This window comes from Arachis ipaensis, chromosome B09 (assembly GCF_000816755.2).
Source record: "Arachis ipaensis cultivar K30076 chromosome B09, Araip1.1, whole genome shotgun sequence".
Classification (NCBI taxonomy): domain Eukaryota; kingdom Viridiplantae; phylum Streptophyta; class Magnoliopsida; order Fabales; family Fabaceae; genus Arachis; species Arachis ipaensis.
Window position 1 is genome coordinate 141,703,924 of NC_029793.2, and position 12,830 is coordinate 141,716,753.

Consider the following 12,830-nt stretch of genomic DNA (forward strand, 5'->3'; position numbering starts at 1 on the left):
TACTATTATTTGTATGAGATATACTAATATGTTGCTGAATTACTTGAATTTTTGTTGACTAATTTTAGATGGTTCAGTGTATGATTTCAGCTGAATGTTTCCTGTCACTACTTCTGTGTTGCGAACCTTTTACCATCTTGAACCATATCTCATGCTAACTGTTCAACTTAAGAGTATATTCAACCTGGTTTTCTGTCATGTATAACAAAACTTGTGCCCATCCTCTGTGTAGATCCTCTATTTTCACTGATTGTAATACGGTCTGCTCGACAACTGTCTTGAGCATGAGCCATGGCTCGATGCGTGGACCTCGGAGAGGCTAGAAAAGAAGGCACAATATATTATATCCGATGAACTCATTTCTCTCTCGTAATCGGTTAATTTATGCCATTATATAAGTCGAAGCTGCCTATTAGAGGACTCAAGATGTTTTTTATGTTTGCTTTTTTGTTGTTTCTAAATATGTTTTCTGTTTTTCAGATGTGCTAGGTAGTTGTGGCTAACCCCGTGTGTTTAAGATGTTAATTTTTTTTTTATTTTGCTGTTTTTGGTTTCTGTTTTGGTGGTGCTTTGGGGTTTGATTAAGATCATTGATTATCTTCGTTTCTTAAATTAGGGGCACCTTTTGACTAGACAGGGGGAAGGTGAAGACATAAAGGGCCGGTCACCTCAAGCTGCAAGTAGAAAACCGGGAAAAAAAGCACCACAGAAGCGTGGACGAAAGGATTCAGTGCCGCCAAGGGTAATCATGTTTCAAGGCTTTAGCATGTTAACAAGTTTACTTCGCTATTGTTAGTTTGATTCATGCTATTACTTCAAACAGGGGAGCTCCGTCAGTGGAAAGAGTAAGCAAGTAGCATCGGAAAGACGACCAAGTGGACGCACAACAGCTCCACATCCAATTAGAAGAAGTTCACAGTGTGCGGAAGGAGCAAAAACTAGTCCGAGAGTGAGTATACGTTTATTGTTGTGTAAGGTTTAAATCATCGACTAGCCTTGCATAAGTTTATAAGGTTCATTTCAATGTACTTGCATGTTTCTTTACCTAACATAGTCGTTATGCGTAAAACAGCACAGCAAGGAAGCTACGCAAAAAAAAGGGGGGCTAAAAAGGACCGATCACGTAGGTCCAACCCAAAACAATCTGAAAAAAAAGATCTCCCAATGAGCACAGATGATGATGAGGAGAATGAGCCTCTTGCTAAGAGGATGTACCGACTGTTTAACCAGGGATTTGACTAACAAAAACCAAGTGCCGATCCCACCAAAGGCAACCTCAATCAGGATAACGCTCCCCATGAAACACCTGTCTCTAGAGTTCCTGATGCAGGAACACCCTCCGTTGCGTTAGTGCAACATGAATGGGAGTTCGATGGGCAAGTTTCCTAAGCAAAACTATTTCATTTTGTGGTCTATTTTGCCTGTTAGTGAATTAGGGATTGTATCCGTATACAACTGCCTTTTCTCTAACATTGGTTGAGTTTCTTGCAGTAATCCCAATTTTCTGTCGAACCGAGACCCCGAGAGTGAATGAATATGGAAATCATTTGAGCAACTGCAGAACACGAGGCCACTGCAGACCGTGATGCCAGCCATTCCATCTTGCATGACTTCTAGCCCACTGAGCAAGAAGATTTCACCGGGCATGACTCGGATGGAATAGAAGTCTACCCAATGTACTCCTATAAAGGTGCATCCACTGCTAAAGGGGCGAAAGTTGGACGAGGATGATGAGGAGCGATTGCGACGATGGGCTGCCAATGGTTTGTTGGTGAAAAGGCAGGTCGTGGCATCCTATGAAGGAAGGCAACATCTATCATTGGTCCGAGAGGACATCTGCTCACTGCTACCCCAGCGCTGGGTCAACAGCAACGTAAGTAAAATATACTACCACTTTGATAGAATGAATATGGTTCTTAATATATATCATGGCTCATATAGATGACCCTAACTCAATTAAAATTTATCGTGCAGATCATTCAGTGGATGTGTTCAACCTTTAATGACTCATAATCATTGCGATTTGGGGATGACTTTTACTGTATTCCTCCAAGAAGTTTGGTATGCATGAATTTGTGGATTCTTATCGTTCATGATTTGAGGTCTGAAACTAAATAGTGCTTTTTTAACAGGAAACTGTGTTACAAAAGAGGAACTTGGATTCCTTCAGGGAGGTTCCTACCGTTAGTTATGTGGGGCTGGGTCCTCACTTCAGTGATGATTCTAGATTTTTTGACAAGATAGCAGCTTCCATGCAAAAATGGGTAAGTCAATGCGCTAGTTGAACAAAAACTGTATGGTTCTTGTACAAGCTAATGCTTGTAGGTTGATGTTTTGGTTTAAGTGCTTACAACCCCTTGTTTTTTACTTGGATGTTGCTTATGATAGGCACTAGGATGTTCCCATTCATTGCCAATTGGATGGTTCTGTATATGTTTCTTAGTTTTGATGTCGTAGGCTCTTGAATTTGCGTGTACTTAATTGAGATGTGATTGGCTTTCGTTTCATTAGATGTTCTGCAACACGTTACATGTTTTAGGAATTTCGCAACTATCTGTTTTTGGTGACTAACTTGATCATGTAACTGCTTTGATATTTCTGTTTCCATCGTAGTGGTTTGCCCCAGTCTGTATCGATCGTCATTGGTGGTTGTATACCTTTGAGATTGCTCAGAAAAGGCTGTGGGTGCTGGATAGTATGTATTCAGGAGAGCATAATAATGAAAGATTAAAAATACATGCTTATGCGGTAAGTATATGTCAACCAATTAGTACACCGACATCCTTAGTAGTTGAAAATGTGTCATTGCTAATGTGTTGCTGCTTTCCAGGGGAGAATCATTGAAGACATGGCGAAAGTTTCTATGCCCGCATATGAGCCCATGGAGAAGGCCTACCTCGTTTCTATCCCAGCGTCCCAAAACAACATAACGGGTCGGTTAAAATGACACCTAACAATACTCTTAATAGCACTTCACATGATAATGATATCATGGTTGAAAATAATATTTTCTGTTTGTACATATAGTTGTGATTGTGGTGTATTTGTCATCAAGTTCATGCAGTTTTGGAGTTTAGAGAAACCCTTGCAGCTTTGGGACAAGGTGAAGTTAAATATGTTATAACAATTAAGTTGAACCTCTTTCTGATCAATTTCTTTATCATTTTTAAAATTACCGTCCAACACGGAATTGCCATGCAGGACGTTGTACAGGAGTTTTGGAAGGAAATCATACTAGACATAGTGATGAGTCCTCATAATTCACAAATTGGGAAGGCGCTGCAGGCATTGGACAGCGATCCTGTGCGCCGCAACCAGCCAAGGAAAAAGACTAAGGCTGTGAGATCACCGTTCACAGCACCGAGCACGAAGAGCATGTTGCAGCGTGCGGGGTTACCCACTAGAAAGCCAAACAAGGGGGAAGACAACGGAAGAAGACATATGCCTAGGTAAGAAATCATCAATATAGACACTTGCCTTACTGTATCTATGGTTTCCTTGAGATAGAGTTATAGACGTTAATATGGCATTTTCCGACTTAGATTCATTTCGTGTGAGCCTGATAAATCTTGTTTCACTGCAGGTTTATGATTTCATGTTGCTGATTTTGTCAAGTTGATGGTGACAATCAATCCAAAACCTCTACGTGGATGGTGCTTATACAAGGTATTAGGATGTTTCTTTTCTTTGTAAATTGGATGGTTCTGAATCTGTTTTCTAATTTATCATGTTTTAGGCATTTGAACTTGTGTGTACTTTATTGAGAAGTGAGTGGCTCGTGTTTTGTTAGATACTCCTCAGCAGGTTTCATATGTTAAGTAATTCAGGATTCTCAAGCAATTAGTTTTCAAATTGTGGATGTCACTAGTTCATTAAGCAATGCATTGCATATTTATACTATTTAGTCAACTCTGATCGGTGTATATAACCCTTTTGTTCATGCCTATGCTTAAGTGGCAATTCTTTTCATTCACTAGCGTGGTGTTAACTAAATGGAGGCGTTATTTATTTTTTTATCATTATTTTCTACTGCTGAAATTGTGAAGTTACTGGAACTTTAAGCATTGCACGGCCTTCGGTCGTAATCAGTCTACATGGCCGGTTCGTTTACGGTGGTACCGATGACTTTATCCAAGATTTTAAGTGGATGGTGCTTCTGAGATAGGCACTCGGATGTTTCTTCTCATTGTAAAATTGATGGTTTTGGATATGGTTTCTTTGTTTCATGTGTTAAGCATTAACAACTGCGTGCACTTCATTGAGATGTGAATGCCTTTTGTTATTTTTTTTAAAACTCTTCAACCGTTTCCAGCATTTTTTTTTTGGAACAAATATGTGACAATTTGTTTCTTTAAAACCATAATAAACAATAAATGGGGAAAAGATAACAACAGTTGTGCTTTTGTTTCTTTGAATGAACACTTCATAACAGGATAAATGCAAGTGACAAAACAAAAAAGGGAAGAGTTTATTCAGTTGTGTCTAAGGAACCAAGAAATCTAGCTAAGAATGACAAAACACTCACGCCAAGAAACCTAACTATATATGCCTAAAAGAGTTCAACAGGTGCATGAATCCGCCACCATCCGATGAATTCCATATAGTAGAGTCCTTAAATCTTTTATTTACAGAACCATCATTATCATTATCTGTCTGAAGGTCAACATCATCCTACAAGATACACAACACAAAGAGAACAACATATATGAATCAAGAACACCATTCATAAGAAAAATTTAAAATATACGTCACTTCTAACACATACCGGATGTGATTTCCTCTTCCTTTTTTGCATTGACTTCTTAATTGACTTGTCCAACTCTACTCCAAGTCTCTTACTCTTCAGCCGTCCTTTGGTTGATCTCTTTCATTCGAACGAAATAATTCATCATCCCTTGAAGTCTGCATTGTCATCGGAGCATCAGAGATTGCTTGTGATGTAATTTCTGACATCCTTTTCTGAGAAACTCAGGTTTTAAGACCCACCAACATCGTTTGCCAGTGCTAGATATGTCTTGTTGGGTCTTATGCCAGCCTCGTTGTTATCCGTAATGACGCACTTAGGATGCATGGTCAACTCCCTATACTCATGATAGTGGATAGCTTTCTTAGCCGAACAGGGGTGAGAATGCCTCAATTCTAACCTGGACACAACCCAACATTCCTTCTCCTTGTCCAGCATGACATACATCCTTGCTCTACATCTCGTGGCTGTTATTCTGTTTGACCGAGTTGCTGCCTTAACCTGAGATTCCCGATAATCCTCTCGAGTGCAGTGAAGAGATTGATTAACGGGTATATTTGCGTCCTTCCGCGTGTTGTCGAAATTCGTGTTCCTGACTTTAGTTACAAAACCCAATTTCTTTGCATAATTTACATAAAACTCATGTGCCGAATGCAACGAATCAAAACTCATTTCTATGGCTAGGATTTCCTCTTCACTGATCCCACTATGATCTGACAACTATAAAGCCAATTCATAGAATCAAATACGAATTAAAGATAGTATTAACGTGGTAACTATAACGTGTTAACAAACAATAAGGAATAACTCAAACTTCGTGTCTTAATTCCAACTCATCCTTTCTTGTCACCATGACGTCGATAGTTTCGTAGACCTTCAATTAAAGACCATCGAAAAAAAACTTTAATCAACTTATGGCCATTACTATATAATGAAGCAATCCAATAAAGCATATCAATACATAGAAGAAAACACATATAGGAGTCAAGCATACTTTATTAATATCTCAACTAACCACTTCATTGCTCTAGATTTTCCCCAAAAAAATCAATGAAAAAACATCTAATTACCATGAATAAGAAACATTCACAACACACATTTTCATAAACTTTCTCTTAGGCATCAATGAATCATAAACAACTTTTAAATGATTGCATGAATTGTGACATAGAAATACAACAGTAGAGAGATGGAAATGGATATTTTCTATTCACAAATTTAGGAATAATATAAAATACACAAAATTTTGTCTTCAAGCAAAAAGATTTTACATGTCTTCTCCACAACACAATGTATTTCTATATTCACTATCTATGTCTCTCTCTTTCGGAATCTTTTTTTTTTTCAATGACATTAGCTAAGCATAGCCTTCAGAGATCTTATTTGATTGATGCCACACATTATAACTTACAAGTATACAAAGGAATGCTATATTCAATTACAAGTATACCTTATTAATATGTCCACTAACCACATCAGTGTACCACATTTTTCCAAATAAATAAAATTAAAAAACATCTAAATATCATGAACAAGAAACATTCACAGATCACGTTCTCATAAAATCTCATGTAATTGAAGACTAACCTATACAACATACAACATACCTTAGAACCTTTTTGATTAACAACTTCATCGACACTCAATTCCCCATTGCCTTCGTTAGTATTGATCAATGTGCTATTCGATTCACCTTCCGGGATTGAAAGGTCCATGAAGAATGTTCTTTTCCGGAATCTTTGCGCCGCGACGGCCGCTTCTTTGTAGAGGAAACGCGGCACGCACTGTGGAGAAGCGACGACGGAGCGACGGGTTAAATGATTGATGTAGACAGTGGGAACAATTGATGATGAAAAGCATAAAAGGTTGCAAGGCACCCGGGAACGTGTTGCACCAACGGCAGCTTCTTAGTGCAGGAAAAACGGCCCGCACAGTGGAGGAGTGACAACGGAGACACCGGTTGAGTTATTCGGTGAAGACGATGGAGGAAATTAATGAGGAGAATAGTGAAATATTGCACCGCACCTGGAAACGTGTCGCACCCCGAACAATCTCAGCACCGCTAATGGCGGCACGTACCGAATGTTACCGATGGCGGAGCACTGGGAGGTGCCTTGGATGGAGGAGGTTGGCGGCTTTGCTTTTTGGGGGAGAGAACAGATAGACGGCGCTAGTTGAAGAGGAAAGGAGAAAGAAGAGACGGAAGGTACGTAATCAGTTTTCGTGATTGTCTCCTGCAATGCTATTGAGCGTATCTCCCTTTCAAATTTGAATGTGGTAATTTAATTATTAACAAATATTTTAAAATTATAAATGAATAAAACTAATTATTATATTTATAATTAATTAAGTTGTTCCATTCTTGACTGATTTGGAATTGGTTCCATATACTTTTTCTTTTATATTTCTGTCCTTTTACTTCTAAAATTCTATATATAAATTTAGGTTATATCTTTTAAACGCTTGCTAAGTTGAGCATAAAATCTTTTGCAGTATAACCTCACCTTTTCCCTATTCAACTCCGACCATAACTGTGGAAAAGCTTTTGATGAAAAAAACACTAACAAAATTGTATCCCAAAATATCCATTTCACTTCGACTACGTGCTCCAGAAGAAAAGTTTCGATCAACAACAGACCATATCCTCAACGAACTATACGTCGGAGAAATGTTACGAACCCTGTAACAATTCTGATTCTTTTCCTGAAAAATAATATTTGAATCATTATTTTTGGCTTTTGTACTCGTTTTATGGTTTTTATAGTATAAAAAATAAATTTCTTAATTTTAATCTCATCTTATCAATCATTTCTAATCTATAGAAGGAACTAATTCCAAAATTCACACGTCGTTATATTATCAAGTTTTCCTCCCAATTCTTTCTAGTAAATTCTCTATATCCTATATCCGAGATTGATTCTTATTATATATCTTGAGCTAGACATAAAATAGAAGAAAGTCTTGAACAAAAGCATTATGTGTCTACCTTAGATTTGGTCGCTTCATACCAAACGTGAGTAAATGCAACATATTTCGTAGGAGTTTACTTCTCTCAGGTTAACTTATGAGTTATGATACATCGTGTATGCACCAAATCAACATTTAAAAGAAACTCCTTCCTGTGTCTTGGCACTGAGAAAGCCACAGATCCATGTGTTCGACGATCTTTTGCCTTACTTTGCGAACTGCATCCGGTGAGGTGCAGTTCTGCTCGTTACCTGAAAAGCAACCAAGCACATTTGTGTCCAGCGGCATGAAAATAAAACTAAAATTATCTAGATGCATTGGAGAAGGATCATAGTGAATATCTGATCATCCAATACAATTGCATCTCCTCATACAGCGAAAAAAGTTGGATTTTCTAAATTGGCAGGCAAACGTTTAATGTGATGCATACCTTCAATGACCAAAGGAGACTGTGGACAACCTCGCATGTCAGTGCAATGGCCACAATTGTGACACGTGATAAGGTAGGAAGGCACTGAAACATTTAACAGAGATTTAGTAGCATTCAGCAAAAAGAAGTACAATAAACATAATCATAACTATGCAATGCAAATGAGCCAGTCATTTTTCACACTAGGTAACACATCAAATATAAAATCATGTAAAACACTAGAGAGAAAACAGTTTTGACATACTGCAGAAGTGATGACAATAATGAAGAATTTATTGACTAAAATGATAAACTCACTGTCAGCCTCAGGGGATGAAGTTTGTTTGGATGCATGCCGCCAAGGATCCTGTGAGCCATTTGTAAATATTATTTTTGAACCTGTTCATACACATAAGAACCACAAAGGAATTTAAGGTGTGCTGGACAGACATAACATGCCATATAAAGGAAAAATTCATATTCAAAGTGATAAGTTCAGGTTTGGAATAATAGTAAATAGTAATAATCAAGGCCTGATCAAAATAATGTTTGGTCATCTAATGACATGAATGGTTCAGCAAAAGGAGATATACGGACTGTATATATAGTGAAGTAGTAAATAGAGTTGAAGAAAATTAATAGTGATGTTTGATATAAATTCTGTAAACATCACTGAACAAAGGGAAAGAAAATAAATAAAAAAGAATATGGTAAAAATAGACACAGGAAAATTTCTATACCAGCAATTTTTGTGCCACCATAGTATAAGTTAGTTGCATCCACTTCAGGAAAGACACCATGTCCAAATACATTTTTGCAAAGATCCAAATGATATCTGCAATGCATGAGAAATCAATTTGAACCAATTAACAAGATCACAAGAGAAAAAGATTTAATAAATACAAATATTCAATAATAGCAAATGTATGTGCCTGTGCACGTAGATATAAACATAGGATAACGATAAGGTACTTGCTTTGTGTCAACTATTGAGGAGCGGACACTATCATTTGAGGGAGCCACCTGAAAGTATGCAACTTCAGTGCAGACTTGAAACCACCATAATCTAGCAGAACTGTCATCATTAACATCAGTGCGTTTCAAGAACTCCTGATCATAAATCTGTACATTGGTTCCGAAGGTCTCAATGTAGTACTCTTTTACGTATTTGGAGTAAGCATCCTGGCATTTTGAAATTCGGGTTCCATTAGATTTTATCAAAGAAAATCGACACAACTGGACCCATGAGGGAGATCAGAGGCATCTTGAGAAATGAATGTACTATTGAAAGAAGGCAACCGTTGATTGCAACAGAAACAGGGTATTAAATTCAGCACATGAATGTGCTATTAAATGTAAACTTCTCTCACTGAAAACTCAACACATGATCATGAATTTTACATCACTAGAAAATTGCAGAGAAACAAAGAGAGAGAATATTAAATTCAAATGAAGATTTAAATAAAAAAGGAACCAAAAAAAGAAAAGGAAAAAAGAGTGATGTTTAATAGTTCCATAATATTCTTAAACAAAGAGCTGGACAGTAAAGCATACCACTAAATCTTCTCCTCCATTCTTTGCTTCAACTAGAGGCTTGCATAGTCTATCCGGATTTCCATATTGAAACTGAAATATTCAAAATCCAGGAAACAGCATAGGGAATTTGAATACAAGAGATTGCAATGAATAAGAAAAACAGCAAGAATCATAATAATTACCGCTATAACAGCAGCATCAGCCACAAAATACATGAAGTCTCCATCAATGTCAAGCTACAAAATAGAGCAAAGGTCAACAAGCACCATTAGAATCAGATTAGAAACTCTAGTTGTGAACAAGATTCCTATCCTTGGACAAACTACAGTAAACTTTCTCTGAAAAACAGAGTAATGAAGTAAGAAAAACATACATCAGCAGCACCAAAAGATGCCTTCAGTGATCTTCCATTGATTGCAAGTTTTTGTTCAATAAGTTGAGTAGTTTCTTGTAATACTGCTTTACATTCAGGACCTGCAGATTCACCAATCTGCATGCAAAATATGGCACTCAATCAGAATTTGGCTTAAATTAATAAAGGGAGCAGTGAATGGTTTATATAAGATAGGCTTAAGAACAAAAGAAGATAGCCTCAAAATCAAAATCAAAATATGTACTTGCTGATCAAATTCTGTAAAATCAAATACAGCTTGAACAACTGCAGAACTTGCAAGACTTCCGCATGTTAGATGGGGGTACTTAAGACGGAACCATGCACTGAGTGCACCAGAATATGAGCCACCAAAAAAAAACCAGGAGCTTTCAACTTTTGTTCTATTAAGCTTTACATTCAAGGAATCCTGCACAAAAGTACCGCAAAAAACAAATAAAATGATAATGATTCCAATGAACATTTATTGAATGAGGGCATTTGAATAATTTGTCTTTTTATCACGGAATTGTCTTAAACCATATTAACAGACCCGGCTTGCATGGTGCATGTTGGGGGATGGGAACTAACCTGATAATACTGACGAAAAGCAGCCAAATCATTGAGTGCCTGCTTGGAAGAGAGATATTTCAAATTCTCCGTAGCTAGAGACTTAAATGGAGAACTCTTTCCGTAATAACGATGCTCAAGAGTAACCATAGCAGCTCCAAACTTCTTTGCCAATACCTATACACCCAATAAGGCATGAGAATTTGTTCATACCGGTAATTTTTTCCCCCCCAAAGTCACATCATTTTCTTAGGAGTAAACGAAAAGTTAACTGATCACAACATAGTGCCTATGTCAAAGCTACAACTTTTGATCCTAACTTCAATCTTCAATCTTCATCTACATTGACTAGAGTCTTGCCAGTGAAACATATAATAACAAACAAAAATGAACACTTACAGCAATATAATCATTAACAATCCCACCGCAGGGACCTTCACCGCATATTATCAAAAAGATAGGTCCATCAGGAATCCTGAAATAGTCAAGGAATTCATAGTATCGTTGCTGGAACTGACGGTGATCCTGCAATCAGCGCAAACACAAGAAATATGCGCAATCAACACCATCGAAATTTCATAAATCAACTATTCTACACGCAAAAAATCAGTTACCAAATCAGCAACTCGATAGGATACATGTTTAAATACATGCATTGAGAGTGCGTGAAAGGACTTATGTATTTATATCTAAATACATACTAACTGATTTGTTCATAAATACAAGAAACATTTTGAACCCTAACAAGAGAAAATCAGCAAGAGCATATTTGAAATCTGTTTCTCTTTAAGATAAGAATAAAGTACAAAAATAGAAACAGTAAGAAAATTAAAGAGATGGAATATTTAGTGGAGAGAGAGGGGAGTACATAGGGAGAGTAGTGATCGAGGGTTTGATTGAACCAGAGTTCCTGATTGGAGAGGATCTTGGGAGGTTCTTCAGCGAACTTGCGGCTTCGGAGCAGCGTGATAGGAGGTGAAACACCGTAAGAAGCTTCCGGAAAATACAGAAAGAGGATAAAAGAAAACGCTGCTGACAAAGTCAACCATCTCCTCATGGTTCCTTTGCTTTGCTTAGCTACTTCTGCTTCTGCTTCAGGCCTTCAGCTAAACTTTGCTCTTTCAAAATAGAACGTGTGTCTTCACTCTTCACAAATGCTACGCAAGTACGCATCGTGTTACACACTCCAACAAATCAAAGTTATTAAGCCAGTAAGCTACTATGGTTGGTGAGTCCTCGCACTGTCACACGTGCGCTTCATTAGTGCTATCAAGCATAGTTGTAAGAACCGGACCGGTGATCGAACCGGTCATGTTATTGGTTCATTAGTTTATTAGTTCAACCGATAAATCGCTGGTTGAATCGGTAAAATCGGTTTCACATGAATAAAAAATATAAAATACTAAAAATAGTCATAAACTTAATAAATTCAAAATACATATGTTAGTTCTTCACCAACATTTTAAAAACAACCAAGTTTCAAAGTCTAAATATAACTAATACAAAACAACAAAACAACAGATAATTCATATTTCATATTTCAAGCATATAATTCATATTTCATATTTCCAGTACAAATCAACAAAACAACAAATTTTTAAGTTTTTAACAAGCATGTAAAACACAGAACAAATCAACAAAATAACATAAAAAGATTCAAGCTTTCAACAAGGATATTCATCCCAGAAATTTCAACAAGCATATTCAGAACACTGTAACAGCAAGTCAACAAGAAGTGCAGAAAAAAAGTAAGTTTACAAGTGTAATGCAGAACAGAGCGGGTGTAATGCATTTCACAAAACAATCATTAAACTTCAAGTGCAGAACAGAACAGAAGCAGATTACAGAACTGGAGCTAACCTGTTTGACAGAGTCATAGAGCAGAAGGGCGAGGCAATGGCGAGTTCGACGGCGCAGCAAGGGCGAGATCGACGGCACAGCAAGGGCGAGGGCGACGGCGCGACAACGGCGAGTTCGACGGCGCAGCAAGGGCGAGGGCGACGGCGCAGCAAGGGCGAGGGCGACAGGGCGGCAACGGTGACGGCGATGATTAACAGCCGCGGGTCTGTCTCTGTTTTGTTCCTACTTCCTTGGTTGAGTTGGTTCCTTCAGAGTTCAGACCGGCGGTGAGACGAAGAGGATGACGGCGGGCGGCTGGCGACTGGGTGAGTGAGGTGAGGCGGAGGGCTGATAGGGTTAGGCGCCGTTAGGGTTAGGGGAAAAGGGGAAAGTGG

At 37.9% G+C, this 12,830-nt stretch overlaps 1 protein-coding gene across 1 annotated transcript; it reads right to left on the reverse strand.

Moving 5' to 3' along the window:
- On the reverse strand, positions 7,640–11,810 carry LOC107618243 (probable serine protease EDA2). The gene is made up of 12 exons (XM_016320255.2): positions 11,465–11,810; positions 10,996–11,121; positions 10,618–10,773; positions 10,274–10,456; positions 10,030–10,146; positions 9,839–9,892; positions 9,675–9,746; positions 9,097–9,302; positions 8,861–8,955; positions 8,439–8,519; positions 8,142–8,225; positions 7,640–7,962 (listed from the first exon to the last, which is right to left on the reverse strand). Exons 1-12 carry the CDS (start codon positions 11,651–11,653, stop codon positions 7,847–7,849), a joined length of 1,479 nt encoding a protein of 492 aa, XP_016175741.1. The 5' UTR covers positions 11,654–11,810; the 3' UTR covers positions 7,640–7,846.